This window comes from Protomyctophum parallelum, assembly GCF_964188405.1.
Source record: "Protomyctophum parallelum genome assembly, chromosome: 16".
Classification (NCBI taxonomy): Eukaryota; Metazoa; Chordata; class Actinopteri; order Myctophiformes; family Myctophidae; genus Protomyctophum; species Protomyctophum parallelum.
In genome coordinates this window covers 37957562-37985437 of record NC_139711.1, presented here as the reverse complement: position 1 = coordinate 37985437, position 27876 = coordinate 37957562, and the positions used below count along the sequence as shown (strand labels likewise).

Below are 27876 nucleotides of genomic sequence, written 5' to 3'. Positions count from 1 at the left end.
TAAATACAAATGTGTTTTAATGCGTTAGGTTACTCCGCACCACCAGAGGACGACAACGGTTTATTTCACTGTGTTTGTTGTGGTTTGAGTTGAAAGGTTATAACGCCACAACACAACACGCACACGAGCATGTGTGTGATGTTCATGTTCATGTTGTAGGCTAGTCGGATATCTGTTAAATCAAACCACTTCTTCAAGGTAGGTTGGATTTTACAGGTTTAATACAAATAAGTAAATAAGTTTTTATAGCCAGCATCCGGAGCTAACAATCTAGCCAGGACAGAGCAGCGCATGTCATAACGATGACAGTTCAATTCATCTTCTTTATTTAGTAGCTTTTAAGATAATGTAACCCTAATTTATAGCTTGGTTGCGTTCCAGCTCAAACAAGGGATTAAATTAATTTCGCTCATATGGCACCAATACTTGTAACGCCCTACCAATAGCCATTATGATATAGAAAACCTAGACTCCTTCAAAACTGCTCTCAAAGACAGCTGGGGCTTGTCGAATCTGACAGGCCCTGTAAAAAAGTTAAAAGCCCCCCCCCCCCCTCCTAGAGAGCTGGGTCTGTCCGAGCACGAAAATTGCATTTGGTTTGGTTTGCCAAGTGTCAGCAGCAGAAACACACACACACACACACACACACACACACACACACACACACACACACACACACACACACACACACACACACACACACATATTAACTGTATGATGATTTGGGGTGTTACAGTACAGTACAGTAGAGGGCCCACCTGGGGACCCCCCCACACCTGTCATTTCTCAACCATTTCGGACGTGGGGCGGCTTGCCGGAACCGGGTCATACCAGATGTAGAACTCCATATATGGATACAGACAATTGGCATCGTGACAAGCATCCAGCTGACTGGCATTGTCATTGTGACAGCCATTCAGCCAAGTTCTAGATAAAGATTATTGACCCCCGAGTTAAGAGGCAAACATTATTTCCTCCGCGGCTCCTCGTGAGAGACTCCTTTGCCTTCCGTACAATACAGGATATTTGGCCTTACAACCCATATATCGTGTCAAGGATTTAGACATTCCGGTTAGGTTCTTACCTACCACCACTCACCACTCACCTCACCACTGCGGCGGGTCTCCTTTGAGTACTAATTTATAATATATATTTTTAAATTTGCATTGACCATGTTACAGTAACACTATACATCTGGATGCAAGATGCGGAACCTCAAGTTGCTGAAGAGCCTTCGGAACGCAGAGCACCAGGGCCCGGGCAGTCCGCAGTGTTTCACGGTTCGGACAGAGACCGGTTCGGTACTGCTGGCCTCCCAATACTCCATCACAGAGTTTGACCCGCAAAACGGCCAGGTAAGTTGTTGATAAACGAGCTGTGTGTGCTTCTATCTAGCTACTGGCTTTCTAACCTCGCGTCACCAGACTTTCCACCTGATCTGTGTTCCTAAATCGCCCGTGTAATCGGGTCTAGGCGTGGTTTAGACCGGATGATAAAAACTAAGAAACTAAAATAAAATAAAAACTGTTCCGGTAAGGTGGTTCAGTCACCTCGTCAATTGTCTGGTCCTTCTCAGGTGGTGAATGAGATATCGCTAACAACCGCGGATTACCTCCCTGAGGATGGTAGCGGGGCAGTGGTTGGCATCCAGGACCTGCCTGAGCAAGAGGCTGTGTGTGTGGCCACAGCCAGTGGAGATGTCATCCTCTACAACCTCATCACAAACCAAGTAGGCAACTGCTCCTGTATTCAGGGACAACATGAAGATCTGTTCACCAGACGGCGCTAAATATTATTTTACACTGTGTGTGTGTGTGTGTGTGTGTGTGTGTGTCCCACAGTTAGAGTGTGTTGGTAGTGTGGACAGTGGTCTGACTTCCATGAGTTGGAGTCCTGATGAGGAACTAGTTACGCTCACTACTGGTGAGTTCAGTCTGAGTACCGATTGTTTGATTGATTGATTGATTATTTTAATACTTTATTAGGCAGAAATGGAAACGCTAAACAGAGTACAGTCAAACACTGAAAGGATATCACTGAAAAAAAGTCCTTGCGGTCTTGTTTCCATACAGGTCCTGGGTATTCAATTCATAGTCACGAAATAATAATTATGAATACCGTAAATACAAATAGTATTAATGTACAGGTTGGTTGGTACATGTAAATTACCCTGTAATTACTGTAATACCCTCTATACCAACATATGTAACCATTATGAGGGTTAGTACAATAGTAAGTATATTAGGTGTAATTTCTTGTTTTTGACCTCTGGAGTAATCTCTTCTTTTTAACCCCTCAGGTCAGGAGACCGTCATAATGATGACGAAGGACTTTGAGCCAATCACAGAGGTCGGAATCCACCAGGATGACTTTGGTGAAGGTAGGGGCGCGTTCATAAATTCGCACTGAGTGCACTCGTTCGTTTATTCAGTGCACTGGGTGTGTTGTCGTTCGGGTGTGCTGCGCCAGGGTCAGTGCGTGCTGAGTTTTAACTGGTTTAAACGGTCCAAACCGGTTTTAACTGGTTAAGACAACCAGTTTTAACTGGTCGTTCATAAATAAGCCACACTCTGTGACTCAGTCACATGTATTAGTAGTATTACTATTAATAGTTTGGGTTATACAACAGTCTACGTGATTTGGGATGTTTGGGACATAATACCTACTATTACAAGAGTCTAAAGACAACATATTCCTCTGAAAGAACCTGTTGTAGGTAGGCTAGGCATTACTGACACCTAGTTGGATACTTCTAGAGTCGTATCACCAAACCACTTCAACCCTCTAGACACTGGACCCTATAATTAGGCTCTAAACAAACCACATGACGTAATTTTCTGAATGCCATTACAATATCGAGAATCCCAGACGATGTATAGTCCCTTGTGCTTGTCAAAATATTGATATGCAATGCTTGAACCTGACCCGTGCGCGTGTGTGTGTTCATTCTACTTGAAGGAAAATTCATCACAGTGGGTTGGGGTAAAAAAGAGACCCAGTTCCATGGTTCAGAGGGGAAGCAGGCAGCCCAAAAGAAGTCTTTGGTTAGTATTAAATGCCAGTCTCATTCCTGTCTCTCTCCTGTTAATTTATTCTACTAGTTAGTTCTACAGTACAAATAGGAGCAACACAAGTTAACAATAACTTGACTCATCTCTGCACTTCTGCCTGTGTCTGTCTTCTGTCTCACACATTAAATCACATGTTATCTCCCCTCCCAATAAGGACAATTCACATGCATTATGAACAAAACAGGTTTGTCAGAGGGCTTTGCTGAGCAGCAAAGGACATGAACACAGATAAAGACGAGTACAAATACATCAACATTTTTAAACTAGTTGTCTAACCACATGATCTCTGACATCCCTATTTTTTGAAGAAGAAAAAGGGAATAAATTAGCTGATCTGAGAGCTCACAATGTGTCTTGCGGCGAGGAGTTGTGAGCTTGTAGATAATGTATTTTTGCTATTCCTTGTATGACGCACATTTAGTTTTCACCTGTGTCTTTATTTTATAAGCTCCCAGGCCCTTAGTGTATGATATCATTGGTCTCTACTCCTCTATACAACTCGTACAACCCTATCGCTGGTATATGTGCAAATAAACCTACAGGAGGTGGAGCCAGCGTTGCCGTGGGACGACCGCCGTCCGAGGGTCACGTGGCGCGGGGACGGCCAGCTGTTTGCTGTGAGTGCTGTGTGTCCTCAAAGCGGAGCCAGGAAGGTCCGGGTGTGGAACAGAGAGTGTGTCCTGCAGGCCACCAGCGAAACCATCAATGGACTGGAGCAAGCTCTCTGCTGGAAGTAAGACCATTTAGACCCGAGACCAGATTCTACAAATGTTTTCTAAATCCTGACGGTTTTCAGAAAAACCTATGTTTCTATGTCGGTGGTTCTCAAACGTTTTCATGTCAAGGACCACTGTAGGAGAAAACCTTCGCATACTGTACCTAGAAATCAGGTGTATGCACAGGTGCGTAGGCCAGTGGACATCAATGAAAGCTATAGAATACACCCGCTTGGTACATGAGTATTTTCTTATTTAATGAAGCAACGTTTCGGTCCCTCCGGACCTTCCTCAGGCAAGGACCACCAAAAATGTTCAACAGCTTAAAGTGGTTAAAGCTAAGGTGACATAGATGCGTTCCATATCTTAGGCTAGATTTCGGTTAGCAACATAACGTTTATTGGTTACAAATATGGGTGTGTCGTGCTGCAAACCATTCGCAATCAATGATAGCAATAATTCCGGAACACTCAAAGCCCAACTCGCTTCACAACTACAGGCATTTAAGACACTTTGCTTCAAGTCGTGCCAACAACTACCGTGGCCCTGATATAATCAAGACATACCAATGCCGCTTGTGCATTATTGCATATTATAGTGTATTATAGTAGTGGTATTACAGTACGTATAACTTGTATATCTCTGGTCGTAAGCCATACTGAAACCATTTCCCTCTGTTTCAGACCATCAGGCAGTCTGATCGCGTCCACCCAGCGACAGCCCAACAAGCACAGTGTGGTGTTTATGGAAAAGAACGGCCTTCTACATGGAGACTTCACACTGCCATTAAACAAAGACCAGGCTAAGGCACGTGAGACCCAAAAACATCACCTGTGTAGTGGCGAATGAGGATGGCAATTAATATAGTAAAATTCAAAGATATGACATACCTGACCAACATTACACCACTACAAACGGTCATCATTTTCTTTTCTTTTTCCCCCCCTTGTAGTTGAGCATTTGTGTCGAGAATACAAATGTGCTGTGTGTCTGTTTCAGGTGAAGGAGCTGTTGTGGAACAGTGACTCGACTGTTCTGGCTGTGTGGCTAGAAGACATGGCTCCAAATGAGGATTGCCAAGTCAACACATACAGTAAGTCCATGACCAGGATGAGCATATGAGAATTGATTGTACTGTATGTTTGCAATCTGCATGTACTCTGTTTTTAATGCTAAGATGTCTTGACAAATTATCTTTCATTATATGCTATTCTACACTGTCTGCTGCTGTGTAGAATAGCATATCATGTGTGTTTTGAATGGTATTGGACTGCCGTTCTTTCGGTTTACCAATGTCGACGCATATCTCTTTATTGTTTGTTGCACCCAAGGGTACTTTAGCATAACTTTAACTTTAGATTTTGGTCATATTTAAAAAGGGATTATGACTGTATAATCTCCTTAACCAAGAAAGTTGCCTAGGTCAGCAGACCCAGGCTGGTAGGGGACTCTGTTGATGTCTTAACCTCTCGTCTACAACATCTAATCTTCCCTCAACAGTTCAGTTGTGGACGGTGGGAAACTACCACTGGTACCTGAAGCAGAACATGGACTTTGGCGCCGATCCCCAGCGGGCTCCAGCTTGTGTCAGCTGGGACCCGGCGCAGCCCCTACGGCTCCATGTGGTGACCCGCGGCTGGGTCAGTCTCACGTACGACTGGGGTTGGACCACCGAGCGGAGCCCCGGGCTCGATGCCACGGACAACGGCAACGTTGCTGTGATCGATGGAGGTGAGAGGGGATCAGTTGAGAGAACGGAAGGCGGGGCTTTTTAGAGTAAAATCTCCCATATCTTCTGGCACTCTAGCGCCTTTATTTTGAAGAAAGTCCCGGCACTGATTGTGCTAATAATGTTATTATGTGTAGATAAGATCCTGGTGACGACGTTTCGTCAGTGCGTGGTTCCTCCTCCCATGTGTTCCTTTGAGCTCCAGCTGTCCTGCCCCGTCAACCTGGTCACCTTCCTCTGTCAACCCCAGCGGACCAATCAGTTGGCTGCATTCACAGCTGACGGTCACATCTCTGTCTATCGCCACGGAGGTAGGTTCACCCCCCAGCCCCAGTCCCAGGCCCTAACTCATTTTAAACCAAAGGAATGGAGAAAACAGTATTCTCTTAAGTTTATTTTGCTATTACTTATATGGTTAATTTAAGTCCATATGTTACAACTGTGTTGTTATTTAGTTTTCTTTCTGTTTGTTTGATATCGATTACTCTCCCTCTACCCAGAGTCTGCAGAACAATCTCATAAGACGACAACAGGAGGGTTCCGAATATTGTCCCACCCCCTGGTCCTACACACAACATACAGGTAACACACTTAACTTTATATTTTTGAATATGAGTGAATCAATGTCACCACTAACATATAGCCTTGTTGAAACAAACACTTAAGGCCTACCCATACTCCAGTTTGAGGTGATACCTTATCACCGCAATGTCGTTTTCTAAAGGTTAGAAAACTACAGCATTATGTCAGCCATCACCATGGACCCCGACACGCATCTCTCTGTTTATTACTGTCCGACAAGTCTTTCACTCTGGGCTATCACCTCGTTCACTGATTGGTCTAGAAGTTTGGTGGGCGATCCCCTTGGTTTTGCAGGCACAGGGGTTTTGCATAGACATATAAAGGTAGACGACTCTGGGGTGTCTGTATCTCAACGGAAGGCAACATGGAGGCAACGGGAGGCGACGGCGACGCGTGAACCTTTCCCCGAGATTTATTGCGAAGCATAGCGGAAGCAAAACGGAAGAACGGAAGGGGATCGGAAACCAATCAGAGGGAGGCAGTGTTAATGCTTAAGGACATCACGCGAGTATGATGGCCTCGACTCATTAGCACCGTTTTAGGTCACCTAAACTGGAGTATGCATGAGCCTTTACAGTATCTGTGTCACTGTGTTGTTGTACGCGTTTGCTCCAGTGTTCCAGTGACTCAGGAGGAGCCACTGGCTTTGAGACAGCTGTTGTGGCTGAAGGAGGATGTGTTTCTGGGGCTGAGTGCTGGGCTGTTGCCTGCTACCTCCACACTGTCCCTCCTCAGCACTGCACAGGAGGACCACGGATCCCCACACACACTCCACAGCAGGTCGGTAATGCATGGCAGCATGACACACTATGAAGTGCATGTGTGCACACTCTTCATGTAGTAGGCTACTATTGCAGTAGGGCTCTTGCAACTCATTTTGAGAGTCGAATGTATTCAATTTCTATGAATCAATGACTATGAATTTATTTAAATCATCTACAGATGGCAGATGCTGAGATTGCCTTTTGAATGTCTTAACTAATACACCATTTCTCTCTGTCTGAAGAGACCTTGAACAATGAAAGAGCTCCTGTTTGAAAAGGACTTTTTCTTTTTTAAGAACATTTAATGACCTTTTTAAAATAACAAACAAAATAACCTCATGCCACATTCAAGCACTCAAAATTGTTCCATTACAGTATATACCATAAGATTTCTATCTGCCCCTGTAACATTTGATTACATGTGCAGTTCTTTCAGTATGTCGTTATACCACACAAATCGTTATTTACTTTTTAAGTGTAGTTAGACAAGAAACGGGGAGAGAGAGAGATGGAGAGTGACACGCAGCAAAGGCCGTCGCAATTGGGACTCGAACCTGTGATGCGCTGTCAAGCTACATTAGAGCCTAAGCCTAAGCTAGGCCAGCGGTCTGGGCCAATAACTTTTATAACAATATAGTTATTAATGTGGTTTGTCATAAGATCCAGTTATTGAATTAGCTATTCATTATATTCTGGCCTGCCATAGCGTACAAAAAGAAAAGGCCTGAGGCGAGACATTGGTACGTATGAAGCCTATTGGTGGTTCGAGTCCCAGCTCCTCCTAGTGTCCACATTTTCCACTTTTTACTGTTTGAAACTACTATGTATTTGTATGCTTTCCTCTCATGTCATGTCTTGTTATGTCAGTATTGTTTAGTGTTTAAGGTCTGGAAATTAGCATCTCTGTTAAATCCAGTGTATTTGCGCTACAATTGTAATGTAATGTTCATTAATGTAAAGAAGTGTCCTTGGTGTGTTGTGTCCAGTTCCCAGGTGGAGGTGGAAGGTGTTGTGATCGGCATGTCTTACAGCTCCCAGACCAGCACCGTGGCCCTGCAACTAGAAGATGGACAAACCAGGAAGCTGCTCTGGGGTCAGTCACAACTACTCCTTCAGTCAATCTAATACTAGTGTTAGAGCTATTTTACTACTGCATACTTATTAACGATTTCCAGTAAAACGAATGCACTTATATACTGGTACAAGTAATGTACAACTGTACCTGAGACCTCAGAATTGTATGTGTCTGGATTTCACTGACCACCCAGCTTTCCTAAGCTATAAAGAAGCTATTGTTAAAGTTCAGCTGTACAACCCAATTCAAACCCATCTGTATACATCTGTAAAATAAAGACTCTTGCCTGCGTCTAGATTCTCTAGAGCTCACCGTGGAGGAGTGGATGGATTCCAGTGGCTACAGGGTGAATTTCCCTGTTTCCTGTGTGCAGATGGCCCTCTGCAGCATTGGTGGTCAGGTACAGTACTGCCCAGTTACTGCCCTTACACACTGCGCCATATTTGCTCCGATTATGCTGTCGGGGAGCTTTTTTGGTGCTGCAACCAGAGAAGGAAGAACTAGTTTGCGAACGCATCAATACACCATGGACAAATTGTTATCCAACGATAACAAAATATAATTTAGTTTTGGATCCGAGAGGCTAAATTTCATCAAATGGTGGTCCGTGACTCATATGCCGAATATATAATGGGACTTGATATGAAAAAAGTTGAAAACCAGTGATGGTAAAGAATAGACTCAAGGTCGGAAACGGTGCCAATCAGAGTATCATTGATTAACATGGTGGGAGTTGGGGCGCCTGCTGGCCTAGTGGTCCAGGAGCTTGCCACATAATAAATAGATCTGGCCTGACGGCGCGTTGCGTGTTTGAGTCCTGCTCATGACGACCTTTGCTGCATGTCTCTCCCTCTTTCCTGACTATCTTCACTTGTACAGTAACTATCATTAAAGGCAAAAAGCCACAAATCTTAAAAAAAAAAAAAAAACATGGTGGGAGTTGATTGAAAGTGTATCAGTCCTGCATAAATGAGAAACATTGTATTGCCACTGTTGAAGGTGTTCTGGGAAGAATTTTCATGAATGTGAATATTTTAAGAATAATAACTTTTATGTCAACACTGCTCCCTCCACATTTCTCTAGGCTCATAATGCACTTTGTCTCCATGTTTATGATGTCCACAGGAACATTTGCTGGGGCTCACAGACAGATCCCACCTATACGTTGGTGACACTGAGGTATGAATGCAATATGAACTATCTCTCAGCTTAGAACATTTTAAATCTATTTTGGGCACAGTTGCATATATTGTAGCAAACACAATATGGGTCATTTTAAAACAACAAATCAACTTGTAAAAGTTGACCCATTCCAACTGCAAACTGTTAGCCTGGTAGGGGTGGTTTACCAGGTTAGCAAACTGGTTTTCTTCATCTCAAAACATAGTTGTGAAATTGTCCTGTAAGCATAATCATAGTGGCATGGGTGGTTCACTACTATTGTAATTGTCAGCATGCTGCTCTGGTTTTGGAACTAAGTGAATAGATTGATCTGGTTCCTCCTCAGGTGGCCTCTAATGTCTCCTCCTTTGTGGTTTATGATGACTTTCTCCTGCTCACCACACACTCGCACACCTGTCGCTGCCTCCAACTGAGTGTGCTCACAGTTAAAGGTATGTTACAGAGTCGCGACGCACACACCTTTTCGGTGGTCACCGTTTTGGTGGTCGCCGTTTGGGTGGTCACTTCATCACCTAAAAGTGGAGTGTGAATAGGCCTTTTTATTATGCCAACCTTTGCCCCCCCGTTAGGGCTGCAGGAGGCATTGAGCACAGACGGAGGAACGAATGACGAGACGGTGCGGCGCGTAGAGAGGGGCTCCAGGATCGTCACGGTGGTCCCTCAGGACACCAGGGTCATTCTACAGGTTGGTTTATAGGTGGTCCCTCAGGACACCAGGGTCATTCTACAGGTTGGTTTATAGGTGGTCCCTCAGGACACCAGGGTCATTCTACAGGTTGGTTTATAGGTGGTCCCTCAGGACACCAGGGTCATTCTACAGGTTGGTTTATGGGTGGCCCCTCAGGACACCAGGGTCATTCTACAGGTTGGTTTAGAGGTGGTCCCTCAGGACACCAGGGTCATTCTACAGGTTGGTTTAGAGGTGGTCCCTCAGGACACCAGGGTCATTCTACAGGTTGGTTTAGAGGTGGTCCCTCAGGACACCAGGGTCATTCTACAGGTTGGTTTAGAGGTATTTGGATGAATACACTAGGCTTATAGTGTATTCATCCAAATAATCTGTTGGTAAACCTAATATACGTTCTCATTTTCGCTATACATGTCACCAGTTAAACCAGTCAAATTGACAGTGGTGGAAAAAAAAAGTAAAAGTATCAATACTGCAATATAGAACTACTCTGTTACAAGTAAAAGTCCAGAATTCAAAATGTACTTGAGTAAAAGTACAAAAGTATTGGCATCAAAATGTACTTAAAGTAATTACAGTACTAAAAGTAACATTATGCGGGATGTGCAATTTATTGTGTGTGTGTGTGTGTGTGTGTGTGTGTGTGTGTGTGTGTGTGTGTGTGTGTGTGTGTGTGTGTGTGTGTGTGTGTGTGTGTGTGTGTGTGTGTGTGTGTGTGTGTGTGTGTGTGTGTGTGTGTGTGTGAAGATGCCACGCGGTAACTTGGAGACCGTTCACCATCGAGCGCTGGTACTGGCTCAGCTGAGGAAGTGGCTGGACAGGTGAGCTACAGCTCTACAGTATGTGGATGATGGACAGTGTAGCTCAATCTATAGAGCACAGGATTCATTCACTGACTTCAAGTGGTAGGGATTAGGGGTTTGAATCTTAAAGGGCAAGACCGCTGTGGTAGAGGTTTGTCCACCTTTGGAGTTACAATTTACAATTTAGGCATTTAGCAGACGCTCTTAATCCAGAGCGACTTACATTTAGGCAAGAACAAAAGCATGGGAATACATCACATAAAAGCATTTATCATGAAACATGCGTAAGATAAGAAGGTAACAGTGGAATATCTATATGATGAAACTATACATACACTATACATAATAAACTATACATATTCACTACTATGCTATACATATGTACTATGGCGTGCTATGACTATATACAATACAATTATAGTGCTGTCTACTTAACATGCTATAAGTCTGTGTCAAATGCTATCTAAGCCAACAGAAATGCTATGTAAGGGGTTAGGGTAAGTGCTATGGGCCATGATGGAGTCTGAAAAGGTGGGTTTTCAGGCTACGGCGGAAGATTGGGAGTGATGCTGCAGTTCTGACTGCAATGGGAAGTGCATTCCACAGTTTTGGAGCCAGAAGGGAGAAGAGTTTGGGACGTGTGGAGCGTTGTCCCGGCGTTTTTAGTGAGGGTACTTCCAGTTTCCCTGCGTTGGCTGATCTGAGTGCGCGGGAGGGTTTGTAGGGTTCAATCATACTTGTAAGATATGGGGGAGCCATACCTTTGGTTGCTTTGAATGCCAGCATCAGAGTTTTGTATTCTGTGCGGGCAGCGACCGGGAGCCAGTGGAGGGAGCGGAGCAGGGGGGAGACATGTGAGAATTTTGGCTGGTTGAAGACCAAGCGAGCTGCTGCATTTTGGATCAGCTGGAGAGGCTTAAGTGCACATGCTGGTAGGCCAGTAAGGAGGGAGTTACAATAGTCGAGTTTTGACAAGACTGTTGTCTGGATTAGGAGCTGGGCTGATTCCTGGGTGAGGAACGGTCTAATTCGTCGTATGTTATAGAGTGTGAACCTACATGATCGAGTGACAGCTGTGATGTGAGCTTTGAACGAGAGCTGACTGTCCAGGACAACACCAAGATTCCTGGCTGTTGGGACAGACGTTACCAGGGCGTTGTCTACGGAAATAGTTAGCTCCCGCATAGGGCAGGACTTAGCTGGGAAGAAGAGAAGCTCAGTCTTGTCTGGGTTCAGCTTGAGGTGGTTGGAGGACATCCACTGTGATATGTCAGCCAGGCATGCAGTGATGCGCTCTTCCACCTGAGTGGCAGAGGGGGGGAAGGATAGGAACAGTTGTGTGTCATCGGCGTAGCAGTGATAGGATATATTGTGAGCAGAGATGATAGTGCCAAGGGATTTAGTGTACAGTGAGAAAAGGAGGGGACCAAGTACAGATCCCTGTGGGACCCCAGTTTGGAGGGTTCGGGGGGATGATAGCAGACCTTTCCAGGAAACCTGGTAGGTCCGATCGGTGAGGTAGGAGGAGAACCACTTTAGTGCCGTTCCACCGATGCCTAGCTCCGCTAGGGTTTCTAGGAGCAGCTGGTGGTTCACTGTGTCAAATGCTGCTGATAGGTCTAGGAGAATCAGTACTGCAGAGTGGGAAGCAGCTTGGGCAGCATGTAGTGCTTCTGTGACTGCCAGCAGGGCAGTTTCTGTGGAGTGGGCCTTCTTGAATCCGGACTGGTTGGGATCCAGCAGGTTGTTCTGTGAGAGATGGAGAGAGAGCTGGTTGGAGACGACACGTTCAATGGTTTTAGAAATAAATGAAAGGAGTGATACCGGTCTGTAGTTCTTGACATCTGAGGGGTCAAGGGTTGGTTTTTTGAGGAGTGGTGTTACTCTGGCTGACTTGAGGGCAGATGGGACGCAGCCTGAGGTTACTGAGGTGTTGATGATGGAGGTGATGAAGGGGAGCAGATCAGGTGCGATGGTCTGGAAGATTGGAGACGGGACAGGGTCAAGAGGACAAGTGGTAGGTCTAGAGGATGTTACTAGTTGTAGAACCTCGTCTGGGGAAAGAGGAGAGAAGGAGGACATGCATGGTATGTTGGGGTTGGTGTTGGTTGAGTCAGATGCCACTTTATGTGGGAGGGGAGGAAAGGAGCTGCTGATATCATCAACCTTCTTCTCGAAGTAGTTGACAAAAACATCAGCAGTGAGGGATGAGGGTTGAGTGGGGGGAGGGGGTTTAAGGAGGGAGGTGAAAGTGGAGAAGAGCTTCCTTGGGTTAGAAGTACAGGATTGGATTTTGGTGTGGTAGAAGGAGGTTTTAGCAGTGGTTAGTGAGTGGGAGTTGGTCTTGCCCTTTAAAATCAGAATCACCACAGTAAAATATGCATTCATGGGTATGTGGCAAGACACTTTTGATAACTATCACCAATTATTTTCTCTAATCTGAATGTAAAGCTGACATACAAGGCACTAATCAGTATGGCAAGACACTTTTGATATGTGTCACCAATTATTTTCTCTAATATATTCCGAATTTAAAACCGACAAGGCAGTGAAGGCACTAGTCACATTCATATATCTTGTCTCTCTTTCAGCTTGAGGTTCCGTGAAGCTTTCGAGTGTATGAAGAAGCTGAGGATAAATCTGAACTTCATATACGACTACAACCCCAAGGTAGGCTTCCTCTATTCTTCCAGGGTTTATATGTTTGACGCTGACACGTGGCCACCAATTCTTTACAGTTAATGTTCTGGGTAATGGGCAGCAGTGCGAGTGGCTCTCTGGGAACCAGAAGGCTCTGGGTTTGTCTCCTCCTGGCTTGTGTCCTTGAGTGAACCCCAACTGCTCCCTGAGCTAAAAAAAACAAAACGAAAGAACAGTTTACCTAATAGTTAGGATGGGTTAACTGCAGAGGACAAATTCCAGGTATGTGCAAATACTATATACTTTGCCTAACACGCCTAAAGGGACACAATTATTATTACTTTGTGTTTTTGCTACAGAATCTATTTCCATGGCTGTTACTGTATGTCTTTTCAACATGGGAAACACAGGTGTGGTCTTTTTTATATTTTTTGGTTGGCCTCTCCTTCTGCAGTGTACGGTACTCCTTTTTACAGTTTTGCGCATGCGCACTTGCATAATACAGTTTCCTGCAAATTTGGTTTAGTTGGTTTAGTTTTACATCCTGTCCTAGCCAGGGAGAGAAGAGGCTGTATGTATATATAAGGTGTGTGTGCTACAGTCTGTTATAGCCAGGGGCTATGTGTGTACTGTACATACTGTATGTGCTGCACACCAACTGAAGAAGACTGCAGACTGCCTCTGGCCACTTTACAACACTAGCTGTGATGTGAACTTTCACAGATTTCGAAACATTTTTTATTGTAATAACGAATTTTGTCTTTTCTATTTGAGAGATTTCAGAGGTTTGATTGTGGCAAGTGTGCATGTTTATCGGCAGCAGAACTGTGTGTCAAAGCTGCTGGCTTTGACACACAGGAGCATCACACCCACGGTGACAGACAGTTTCAGCTCATAATACTTGGTAATACGTTGTAACAGAAGATTTAGTTAGCACCGGCATGGAACTTTGCTGGCAAGTTGTCAGCACTCAAACTAGACTTTGAGTTTCTTTTGTTTTTCTCATGTAGTTCTATACTACAGAGTCTACGGTATATGTAATCCATCATATAAACAGATATAAAAAAGGTGTGTAATTAGATTTCTGTCAAACTATATTCAGTTAAATACATTAAATACGTTAAATCTTCAGACATTTATTTTAGCCTGGAAACCAGACGAATCTCCCAGTGCAAAAAAGGGAAGAGGTATTTTCTTTAATGCAGTACGTCCCTTGGAAATGCATGTTCCACACAGAGATTCCAGACTAATGTCTACGCAGTAATATTAGCCTGGTGAATGCTGAATGTGATGCCATATATTTGTCTTTATATCATTCACCTAAAAGTCACGTATTTTCCGGAAGTGCGTTATCTGTCTATGGGACCCCACAACTGCTGGCGATAACAGGCCTGCCCCAAAAACATGAAAATATGTTATCTTTGGACGACATCGTCCGGCAATAGCCAATCCAATTAATGTGTTGCTTTGTTTACCCTCCACACCACCTATACGAGGACATGGGTAATGACAGCAGGAACGCCCACTAGGAGATTCGTATCGCCCAGAGTCGCTGTTAAAACACACAACGCACTTCCTGGTTAAATAAAAGCCACAGGCAAGCGAAAAACAAAAAGATTCTTGTAACCTGGAATTTAATGTCCATGTTGTGGTATTTGTTGTTTTGTTGTGTTTAAAAAATAAATTGGGTGGTTCTATATGCATTGTATTGCAATCAAACAGATGTGAAATTTCAGAGCCTCAATAAAAATACATACAACATTTTCAATTAAAAATATAAGCCACGGTCAGAGCTGATCATTGGTAAAAAGATAAGTCTTAAAAAGACAAAAGAGTGGCTGCACACACTGATAGCCAAAGTGCCGATTATTTATTAGGATGCAGAGTAGGAACCAACGTTTTGGCAGATGCAACTGCCTTCTTCAGTATATCGAGCTGAAATTGGTGCATAAATATCAAGTCACGTTTTCCTAGTTTTTTTGTTCAAATGAAAAAAGATGGCAGGACGTGAAACGTTATTGCCTGGAGAGTTATTTCTCACCTTGAGCTCTAGCTATTCAAATGCAGTGTTTTCTTATACTAAAATAATAGTGAGAGCAGCTGCTTATGTTTAAAAGATTCAGACTGATGAAGGCATACTTTGGTATGTGTTGAACTACATTTAAAAAGTTACAATGTACATGTAAATCCACCATTATTCATTTGTTGGGTAATTGACTACATTCAGTAAATAGCCTACATATCAAATCTACCTTAATTGATCTTTGAGATGTATTTTGAACTGATACTGTGAGAAAATCTGTAGTTTCTGTGCCAAATATCAAAAGTTCCATTTTCTGAAACATGTTTCTATAAACTGTATATCCAAAATGGTTTCATCATATTTAGCTCTGATCCTCTACTTAAAAACAAAAATGTTCTATGACTATGTACTTGCTGCATTTGGTCACATATGCTGATACAATCAGCTGTAACAACTTGATCTATCCCCTGTAACCTAACCAATTACTGGTACATTTTCGAATGGAACTAGCCTGACTCGCATCCTGACTTTTCATTTAGTTTCACTACATTATTGCGTCTGAAAGCTCTCTCAGTGCAGCCATTTTCTCAATTGGGGCAGTGGCCAAAGTGGGAGTATTTGGCCATTGGTTCATATTGGATCGTCCCCATCCCCATTGGACAATTCGATTTTCAACTGAGAAAACCCTACCTTCGACAGCACCACCAGACCCTGAATAGCTTCTCCAGAATATATTTTTAATGGCCGTGGCTAGTGATTCAAGGACTGAAGCCAGGCTAGAATGCAACTGCTCGGTGTCCGGCTGTATTCTGAAATGTTGACCGTAGATTCTGTCGTGTAATTCAGAAAGCTGATCACAAGGCTGATGTCGGTTTTGAACGTGCTGACAAACTGTCGAGATCCATGACTCTGTCTGCTTCTTTCTACAGGTGTTTCTTGATAACGTGGATACCTTTCTCACACAGCTGAACTCCATCAACCACATCAACCTGTTCCTCACCGAGCTCAGGTAAGATCACAGGGTCTGAGAACTGTTGTTTAGGATTTGATTCACTTCAGCTGGAGGAGAAAGAACCACAAAGTCTGACCACTGTGTGCTCAAAGGCAATTATGTTCATTGCGTATTATTATTATTCTTATTCTACCACAGGGATGAAGACACGACCAAAACCATGTACCCCTGCCCTCAGAACAGTTTGATCCAGCCTCCAGTAACTGCAGGGCGGAAGAAAATTGATGTAGTGTGTGATGCCTTGCGTAATTCTATGCAATCAATGGATCCACACAAGTGAGTGATGCTTCGTTCATTGTCATTGAGATCCTAGATATATATTATTTAGAATATCAATGAATATTTTAGTCTAATCAGATTGACAGTTATTGGTCTCCCAATTGTGAGAAACGAAATGCAAAGCCGAAATGGAAAGGTACTGTACTGTGCTCTTAAGGTATGAAGGCAATACTCATTAATGTACCTTTATTGAAAGGATAAGCCTCTTGAGATGCATCAACTTGTTTTCGAGGGGGTCCTAATGATTAATGATTAGACCGACTCGAAACTGCTCAGCGGTGTGACACTAGAAGCATGCAAAGGGGTCCAATGTAGCCTGCGGGAAATTAAAGTCAAATATATATGTTTATTTAGTTAGTTTCATTTATTGTCCACAATGTTAACTTTGACTGGAAAAGACTCGCTCACCGTATAGAAAAAGAAGTAAAACTCCTTAGACTGAGACTTAGAAAAATATATTTTCTTTTATTTTATCATGCTGTGCTCATGGTGCTCTGTGCTCATGGTGCAATTAAAAAGCAAACGTTTCGGTCCTCAGACCTTCGTCAGTGCTATGGTTTTTCACAGACAAAGAACTTACTTTTACACAACTCCAAAACAATACAGCTCAGGTGCTGAGAATTACTAATTGGTGACATCACCTGATTGTGGGCGTGGACATTACAGAAAGGATATACAAAATCACAGTTATATAGGAAACAAGAATATTACATACATAACATGTTCACAGACTTATATAATCACTTTTTGAATTTGTCCACAATGTTGAAATTTGTCTTCGGCCTCATAAATAAGAGCAACAACAAAACAGCAACAACACTTACACTTATGTATTTAACAACAAATAATTAACTAACATTCATGTCCAGTTGTCTAATCAGTGTGTGGCAGTGACTAGATTCTCTCTTAGTTTGTGCCTTGCTGCTATGGTGTACATACAGTACAGTAGAAAACAATGAGGGCAGGAGCTAATGTACGGGCCCCAGTTATAGCATCTTTCTCCTGTGTGTCAGTGCTGCTAAAACAAGACAAAATTAACTTATTTACTGCCTTTTCTATTGCAGTTTATGTGACTACTGTAGCTCAATTATGAATAATTATTCTGTGTGGTGTTGATCTTGGAACATGTTCGTGGAGCGCAAAGACTTATTTACTAACACCGGAGTTCTTAAATAGTCTTTGAGCTTTGCCTGATATTTCATTTCCATTTCAAGGAATTGGAGATTATATTGCCAAGAAACGAGAAGGAAGCAACCTGCTCTATGGGCTGTTCTTTCAATTACCTTAATAACTGTTGTCCCGCCCCCTCAGGTACTGTCTCTCTATACTGACATCACACGTGAAGAAAACCGTTCCTGAGTTGGAGATTGCTCTGCAGAAAGTCCATGAGCTTCGAGGTAATATGAACACAAGACAAGTCACAGGAGAAGCCTAGCATTCCTATTCTGGGGGTAGATTTTGCTGATCTACAAGCTCACAACTCCTCGCAACGTGATGTATTGTGAGCATGCAGATATGCTATTTATGGCTAAGAGATTGGGTGTAAAGGGGATAAACAGACTGCACCGAGTACAGAGCTGACCCCTGTGAACTAAGTACTAGTTAAGCAAGTGTAGATGGTTTAAGCGGTTAAATCTCAGCTGAATTCAAATGATTCAATTTGTGTACTGGTATAAATTCAATACGTTTTACATTTGTAATGGTCTCGGTGTATTATATTCTTTCTCTTCTCTTCTCTCTCTGTGTGTGTGTGTGTGTGTGTGTGTGTGTGTGTGTGTGTGTGTGTGTGTGTGTGTGTGTGTGTGTGTGTGTGTGTGTGTGTGTGTGTGTGTGTGTGTGTGTGTGTGTGTGTGTGTGTGTGTGTGTGTGTGTGTGTGTGTGTGTGTGTGTGTGTGTGTGTGTTTTCTCCAGTGAATCCCCCTGGTGCTGCTGGTACAGTGACTGCTGAAGAGGCTCTGAAGTACTTGCTGTTTCTTGTCAATGTCAACGACCTATATGAACACTCTTTAGGCACCTATGACTTTGACCTGGTCCTCATGGTGGTTGAGAAGTCCCAGAAAGTAAGAAAATAAATCCCATTTCAGACTGGGTTATATACATCCACCTGGAGCCACACATCCAATCCAAGCAGGACACAAACACTCTTAACAGCATTGATTGTTGCATAATTGTCGACACATTGTAAGACACAATTAATTTATAACATAATTTTGTATGCATGTTGAATTTTTTAATGCTAACAACATTGTTACCAAGTTAGTGGTTGCTCACTAGCTTTATTCTGTGATCAAACTGCTCCTGATGAGCAGCAAGTTGATGCCTCGTGTGGTTGCCTCTGTCGTCAATGTGTGATTGTGTGTGTGAATGGCTGAATGTAATGCACTTTCTTTGTAAAGCGCTTTGGATAAATGAGATATATAATATAAATGTACCCCTGTAATGCTTTATTTATTTTACACAATTAAGAGCCGAAGATTTTAACAAGATGAGCTGCTAAATAATCCCATTGGGTTGCCTCTTCTAATTCTCGTTTTTTGTTTTTTCAAACATGGAAGGACCCCAAAGAATACCTCCCTTTCCTCAACATGCTCAATACTCTGGAGACAAACTACCAGAGGTACACCATCGACAAACACCTGAAAAGATACAAAAAGGCATTACACCACCTCAGCAAATGTGGTAAGTGGTATACACAGAGTCACACACTACTGGGTTGTGTTAAGAATGATTGATTTGATCGATCGGTTGCTGAGTATTTTGTGCTCAAAACGAGACAGTAATGCATATTGTCACTGCAGGGCAGGAACCTTGTATCTATATTCCCCATTTTATACTTCATCATATTACAATGTCATGCAAAAGTTAAAAATTTAGGTAGTAATACGACAATGGATCCTGTCTTCACTCTCCATGCACAATTTGAGTCCTAAAAAAAGTTGTTGTGTTTCTGTCTGGGACGCAGGAGAAGAACACTTCACTGAGGCTCTGAACCTGGTGAAGGAACAGAAGTTGTACAGTGAAGCAATGAGACTCTACCCAGTAGACAGTCCACAGTACAAGGTAACTGAGACTCTACCCAGTAGACAGCCCACAGTACAAACTACAGTACAAAGACTCTAGACAGACCATAGTACAAGGTAACTGAGACTCTACCCAGTAGACAGTCCACAGTACAAAGTAACTGAGACTCTACCCAGTAGACAGCCCACAGTACAAGGTAACTGAGACTACCCAGTAGACAGCCCACAGAACAAAGTAACTGAGACTCTACCCAGTAGACAGCCCACAGTACAAAGTAACTGAGACTCTACCCAGTAGACAGCCCACAGTACAAAGTAACTGAGACTCTACCCAGTAGACAGCCCACAGAACAAAGTAACTGAGACTCTACCCAGTAGACAGCCCACAGAACAAAGTAACTGAGACTCTACCCAGTAGACAGCCCACAGTACAAGGTATACAGCATCCAGTGGCTTTTACCACACTCTGGTAATGGTTGCAGCATCATTGGAGCAATGACCAATTCTTGGTTTGTATTTGGTCATAGCCAAACATGCTATGACATATTGTCTTATGACAATTAAATGAACTATGCATTTGCCTCATAACTGGTAGTGAATTTGACATGGCACATTACATGATGGGACATTAACCAACAAAAGTATTAAAAACTTTAAAAACGTTCGATTAGGTAGTAGTAATACATTAAGATATATACTTTTTTGTCTGCATAACTTTAGTATACATTGGTAGTTATAAACTATTGACAGAAATTCCAGTTCCAGAGAATATTGCACTTCAGTTCTCACCTTATACCTGGCTGGAACCCTGACTTTTACCCTGTCTGAACACCCCCCTCTCTCTCTCCACCAGGCTCTGAGCTGTGCCTACGCTGAGCACTTGGTGGACCAGCAGCAGGCTGAGATGGCGGGCCTGTTGCTGTGGCGTTGTGGTGAGCCGGCCCGCGCCCTGCAGGCCTTCGTGGGCGCTAGCAGCTGGAGACACGCCCTCTGTGTGGCCCAACAGATCCCCCTGCCCCCCGCACAGCTGGCTCTGTTGGCCCGAGACCTGGCAGGTACGGTAGAACTCTCACCTCAGCCTGTCACTATCATTACACAATCGTCTAATTATTTGAGATAATCGTAATTGTTGTCAGTCACCATACTGTACTGTGCACGATCCAATATATGCAGAAAAGCACAATTATATCTTGTGTAACTGCATACATCACATTATTATTAGGGCATACCTGCTGGTGGACAAGCAGCTTTTTGTACTACTGTAAATCATCTCTTGTTTCTTTCTGTTGTAGAAAAGCTGATTGAACAGCGACGGTGCGCTGAAGCAGCAGTGCTGTTGGACCAGTATGCCAAGGTAGCACGTCATGATGACCCAATGCCTTTATGGAACGTCTCAATATGTTCTGCTCTTCTTGGCCGCAGTGTTGTCCTGTCCTGTGGAAATTGTCAGTGTTGTTACCGGTTTTTGTATGAACTCGTAAATCTGTCGAGCAGCTGGGGGCGCTGAAGGCCAAGTGGTTAAGGCTCGTACCATTATAGGCTTTGATGGCAGAGCCCACTGGCGGATTTTCTGCATGTCACTTCCCCACTATCCCCGTTTCCTATCTCTCTTCACTTTACGTCATTGTAAAGATATCTTGCCAAAAAAAGTAATTTATTGAGCAGCTGACATAACTGTGTGAGGATGTTTCTGTTTCAGGACTGTGAAGAAGCCATCTCAGCTTTGATCAAAGGTGCACTTTGGGATGAGGCGCTCCGCCTGGTAAGTTATCAAAATGGCCACCAATTTTATTTTATTTTTTAAACCTTTTAACGGTTTAACCTTTGAAAAATGTCTGTTGTGTTTCCTTTGTAAGTTACACTTTACACATTGCACACTTTATCTGTTCCAGGCCTATATGCACAACAGACAAGACATCATTGAAACAGACCTGAAGCCAGCTCTTCTAGAAGGTAAGGCTGCTCATGTGATAGCCTGGATAATAGAATAGTATAGAATAGAACAAGACAAGATTAATTTCCCATTTCATTGACACCAACTATAAGGATGGGATCATTATGGTTAGCATTGTAAGAAGATAATATGGTAGTACATAACATAATACAATAACGATTTGTTATGTTGGTGTAGTTTTGGACATTTCATGTGAATGTCAAAACTTAATTAAATTAAAAATTGGGAAAGAACTATAGAAAAGCATCTTCAAACATAAAACAATTTTAACCTTGGTGCACCTGTTTTGAACATGTCATTATAAGCAGAAATTGTCTAATTGTCTGTGAATTTCAAATGTTCTCCCATGTGATCCCAGTCTAATTGTATTAGACTAGGGCAGTGGTTCCCAAACTTTTTAGCCTGTGACCCAACAGAGACATTAGACTTTGCTCGGGACCCAAACTAGTGAAAATACAGCTATTTTGACTACTTATTAAACATTTGTTGAATGAATTGATTTTTTTAGATTTGTCTTTGATATCTTTTTAATTACTGAACAAAAAACATTGCATTTTGTGATTTTTTTCTTTTTTGAGAATGTTTTTTGAAAATGTTTTGAAATAATAATAATTTAAAACAAAAGGTAGGAAACAAAAAAAGGGACCCATAAAAATGTGTCCACGGCCCACAAACGGGCCCCGACCCAGTGTTTGGGAACCACTGGACCAGGGCATACTACAGCTAATTGCTCATTCAAGCCTGATGGCTACGATACATAACGGTACGTATGAGAGAGGTTAATATGATGTCATCTTTTCTTAGCCTTCAGTACTCAGATGTCCTTCATGGAAGGTCAAAGGGCGACGTTCACCCGTCATAAAACCCGCCTGGCTGTGGTACGAGAGCTGAAGGAGAAGGCCAGACTGGAGCTGCTGGGTAAAAAAAACAAACATTAAACTTATTTGATCAGGTGCTTTCTATAAACTAAACAAGAATGCACTCAGTAGAGTGCAGAATTTCACGAATGCCTAAAAGTCTGCCCCGTTTCTCCTCATTTGAATGTTTCACCTCACGGTAGCGCTAGAAGAAGGGTCGGAGGGGTCACCAAAAATCAATAGATTTCCTCCTCCATGAATGTGCACGGCAAATTGTGTCTTTATGACTAAAGGGGTCAAGAGAAACGCTCATTTGAAAATTGAATGTTTGGCCTGATATTGTTACTAGAGCGAAAGGTCAGAGGGTCACCAAAATCAATTGGTTGCTTCCTCTTTTAGCATGAATGTACACAATAAATTTCATGGCAATCTGCCCATTACTATTTCAAGATATGTTGGTAACAGACCAAAAACATATTTAACAAACAAGCGAAAATATGACCTCCTTGGTGGAGTTAACAAAAGACAAACAAACAAAACGAATAAGAGCAGTGCCCTGCTCTGCACTTGACAATTGTGCACATACTGATTCTAGCTTATAGTAGCAGTGTAAGTTAGATGAAAATGTCAATAATATAATATTTATGTAATGTATAATAATATAATGCAATTAAAAAACATTAATTCAGGATTCAATACTTTATTGCCATATCAACAGAGTTGATTGGAATTTGTTTCAGTGCTCTAAAAACAGACAAATAGATATTCACATCACATATTCAGATAGTAGGAAAAGATACAAAAGTACAAACATCATAATGAGAGAGACCAATAAATAAGAAGAATGCAAAACGTTACAATTCATGAGAGAGAGACCAATAAATAAGAAGAATGCAACGTTACAGTTCGCAATTCCTCGTTATTATAAATTACAACACATATATAATAATAATACAACTTTCATCGTAAAACCACAATACACTATAGATATAGAAGTACATTAAAATACACATCACAACTATATATATATAAAATGAGCACTTAAGATTTGTTGTGAAAGATAACTTGGTAATGTGTTGAAGAGTTGACAGCCCTTTATGGAGAAGGCTGATTGCACATATTAAGTACAATCAGCTTTCTCCAAATAGGCCTGATTATAATACATGATGAAAATTGCCAAAACAATATGAGTGTGAGTACCCAGCAGTTATCAAGTTAATACTTGAAATTATAAGTCATTATAAGATGCTGTATAATGTGTTGTGATTATTGTTATGAAGCATTATTAAAATGTAAGCATTTACAGTGTTATAATGCATGCTATTATATAAAGTGTAACCAAGCTCCCAAAACGAAGTAAACGGTACTATAATATTATGAAAAATGCATAATATTTCATAGTTCATAACCTCGGCTGCTTCTGTGGCTATGCTGCTCTCTCTAGTTTGAAGATTTGACTCAAACCAATCAACTGCTTATTTAGAAAAATGTACTAAGCAACATGCCTTCCTCTCCCCCTCCTCAGACGAGGACGGTGCAGACTGCCCCGACGCAGAGCTGTTTTCTGAAGCCAGCAGTGTGATGACGGGCTCCAAGTACTCCCACAGCAACTCCCGTATCTCCTCGTGAGCCTCTCTCTTTTTCTCACTAACACACACACACACACACACACACACACACACACACACACACACACACACACACACACACACACACACACACACACACACACACACACACACACACACACACACACACACACACACACACACACAGTACAGTACAGTAAATTACTGTGCAAAGATGGACTGGCTCCAGCCCCTGAATCGCTAACCATGGCCATTAAAAAAAGATGTAAAATGAAACGAAATGAGAATTCAGGCCGAGTGTCAGGCTAGTGTAAAGATGCAGAGGTGATGAATATTTATATTGCGTGAAAATAAGCAAAACAAGAAGTCGGGTGTCTTTGAGATTGACAGCAGTCACAGTGGCCCTGTGGACTGCCTCCAGGCAAAACACTGCATATGTGCAATACCGAGGTTTTCTATGCGAGATCATGATTTGTATGCGAGATCATGATTCAAGATGGATCTTCTAAATGTTTATTTCACAGATGTTTCCTTGCAGTTAAATGATTACATTAATTTTGATGTAGCATTAAGCTTAATTTGTACTGCATTGCGCAACAGTGTTGCTTGCTTCACAAAAATAACAGATATACAAGGTATCAACACGTTGCATTGCGACCAAATGATAGCTTGTAGGTGTGTATCAGACGATAGTGATACAGTATATGGATTACAGTAAGTTGCATGACTCCTGATAAACGTCTGTTTGCTTCAATGTTTACATCTACGCAGTGCTTGTTGTAACTAAAGGAGTAAGCGTAAAGTTAATTGACCTGAACACCATTCTGTACCACAAGTCGGATTCCCAGAACTACTGAGAGAGTACGGAACCCCATAGAAACATCATACATCTTTTTTCCCCCGGACAATTCAGAATGTTTCAGTGTATTCGGTGATAACAAGAAGAATGCATAAGTAACATGATGGCGTTGGGGAGAGATCAAAGAGTGTTGTAACCCTTTCAATGGGTCTGGATGGAGGGATCTTCTCTTCTCTCCTCCCTGCAGACAATTGTGCAACTGGATATGAATCACCTGTACTAACATAACTTTAGTTTGTAAAGCTTTATAAAACGGAACCACCTTCCATTGTTAAAAATAATAATAATAATTTACGTAACAATTCAGTGGCTGCGGCACTGCTGAATGCATAATAGGGGAAACAGTGAGGCGGTTTGGGAAAGAATGTCATCATAATGTCAGTTGTGTTCATATAATTATCACAAATCCAATCCATTGAGAAAGGGAAACTGAACATTTTAAATGGAAAAGTGAAAGTGAAGAGTAACAGTGCACAGGATTTAACACTGTTAAAACAACAGAACCATCATCACAACCAGCTGTTAGCAGCATCTTTCCTTTATCTTCTTTACCTCTCTCTCAATTCTTTATCTTGTTCCCCTCCCATTCCTTTCCCGAACCCCACAGGAGGTCGTCAAAGAACCGTCGGAAAGCAGAGCGGAAGAAACTGAGCCTCAAGGAAGGGAGTCCTCTGGAGGACCGAGCTCTGCTTCATGCTCTGGCAGAGATCATCCACACCGTGGACAAGATGAGAGGTACCAACCATGCATTGACGCCCAGCAAGAACATGCTTTATTGCGGGGTTGCTGCCCTCCTAGATCTTTACCCTGACTTAAACCAAACCAAACTCATTCTATGTAAACGTTTTACAATTTCTAACCTAATGACTAAAGACTGCTGGTCCAGGAGCCACTACCTATTAATGAAAGAATAATAAGACTGCACTCTGGGTCTAAAAGCTGTTTTGTCCCGCCCACTGTAGAGGAAGTGCACAGCCTGTTGAAGACTCTGGTACTATTCCAGTTTGACGGACAGGGGGAGAAGCTGCAGCAGGCTTATGATGAGGCACTCCAGCTGATGGAGGCAGCCATCCCTGAAGTGTGGCAAGAGGGCCTGCAACAGAGTCAAACACCAGTGAGTGAAAATAATATACATTTTCTTATGTACGCCCTGAGACTGGGAGGTCGGGTTCAATCCCCGGCCAGGTCATACCGAAGACTGAAAAGACTCTTGATGCTTGGCACTCAGCACCAAGGGTTGGATTGGGGTAACTTAAGTCCCTTTGACATACTAGTGTCATGTCCAGGGGGTGTACTTGTAGATCATGTCCACGGGGTGTACTTGTACATCAAGCTGCCTCACGCTACAGAAACAGGAGATAGGCTCATGGGCCTCATGGCTCGGCAAGGCTTACTTTTTTACTTTTACTTACTCCGTTTGAAAGCTACACCCTCTGGTGTAGAATGAGCGCTGCGTGCAGTTGTCCCATAGGAAGGCATTGTATCTTCTGGAAGTCGGCTCATGTCTCTTCCAAATTACAGCTGGTTTTGACTTGCTTCTCTGCTGAAAGAATATACTTGAAGCTGGGGCTGAATAAATGCGTAAACAATGCAGAACGTCCGAACCCTGACTTTCTACTGATTATTGTCATTTATTGTTAATACTATACATTGTGATGTTTATAGCCTAACAACTTCATTCTTAGTTGCAGAGTGATATTGAACTTTAGGCATACAACTTTACAGTTATGGTATATGGCTATTCTATCATGCATCACATTTTGTGATTTGAGCTACATGTTTTATAATGCCGTTTATGCATATAAATGACCTTGGTCCATTACTGGTGTTAAGAGCACAGTGGCAACATTGAAGAGCAGTGTTGGGCAATAAGAGAGTAAAATGTTACTTATTACTCATTAAGAAAAAGTATATATATATTATTCATTCTTGAAATCAAGACTAATATATTTATAATATTACATTATTTTGCGTCCCCCCCCACCCGCAAAACATTCTGTTTAGTCAACTTATTTTAGAACTGCATCCAATTGTTTTGAGTAATAATATTAAGAAGGAGTCACCAATCAGCCAAAAAGGCTATAAAATAAAGCAGCAATCTCTCTCAACCTTTTAAAAAATGAAATGTTTTCAAACGGCAGCCAACAAAAGAAAAACAAAAGTTATATGTTACAAAGTAATATGTTATAATCTTACTGTTTTTGCAGAGTAATACCTTACACTACTCATGTACTGGGTAAAGTATTAATATTACAGTAATGTATTACTAGTAACTAGTTACTGCCCAACACTGTTGAAGAGTGGAAAAATATGGAGGATTAGCTTAGCCTTAAAGAGCTTTACCGGTCAGAGGTGTGAATGTTGTTGCATGTGTGCAGGTTAGTGATGTATTTTCCTCCTGGATCCTCTTGTTCCCTAGGACAGGGTCCTAGGACTACTCACTCTCCTTTTAAATGGAGAAAATTTAACCAAATAAAATGCAACTATAACCACTTTTCCTGCTCAACAGGTCACCGGTCCCAACTCGACAGCAAACAGCATCATGGCGTCCTACCAACAGCAGAGGCCCATAGCACCCCAGCAAGGTAGGTTTATTGTTTTGCCTATTTTTTTTGGCCAAAGATTTCCCATTCGGATACGCAAAGATTAGGGATGCTTGGGTTCATAATACACTGTCATGTGGGAGAAATGATGTGAGCTCATTTATATTATTATTTATAATATACATCTAATTTATGTATGTTTTTCTATCAATCTGATGTGGGTAGCTTTGACATCCTAGGTAGCCGTTAACTCTCCAGAAAGGCAAATAATTGTATAATACCAGCACGGGGTGGTCGTTCATTTAGTTGTAATTTATTTGTTCTTTTTTCTTTCTAGATTCAGAGAGCCTCACACCTCCAAAGATGAGAAATGCTGTCAAGTGGAAGCTAACTGTTCTGAAGTAGATGTTTTGTTTACGTATCGTATTCCTTTTTTAACTGTAAAATAAAAAGCCAATATATGTTAATAAAGGTAACTTTATCTCCTCTA

The 27876-nt window shown here is 42.2% G+C and overlaps 1 protein-coding gene across 1 annotated transcript; it reads left to right on the top strand.

The window, feature by feature from the left end:
• Positions 1-88: 88 nt before the first annotated feature.
• On the top strand, positions 89-27876 carry elp1 (elongator acetyltransferase complex subunit 1). Its single transcript, XM_083785104.1, has 36 exons — positions 89-198; positions 1182-1355; positions 1577-1729; positions 1842-1923; positions 2300-2380; positions 2959-3044; positions 3614-3804; positions 4471-4594; positions 4787-4880; positions 5288-5518; positions 5654-5827; positions 6017-6098; positions 6714-6878; positions 7849-7955; positions 8234-8337; positions 9063-9116; positions 9445-9550; positions 9689-9804; positions 10555-10628; positions 13202-13280; positions 16203-16282; positions 16424-16561; positions 17876-17961; positions 18476-18624; positions 19120-19243; positions 19527-19624; positions 20438-20639; positions 20877-20938; positions 21284-21346; positions 21477-21537; positions 22343-22456; positions 23921-24020; positions 25451-25578; positions 25806-25957; positions 27353-27428; positions 27724-27876. The coding sequence occupies exons 2-36, from the start codon at positions 1206-1208 to the stop codon at positions 27789-27791; spliced, it is 3954 nt and encodes a 1317-aa protein (XP_083641230.1). The 5' UTR covers positions 89-198; positions 1182-1205; the 3' UTR covers positions 27792-27876.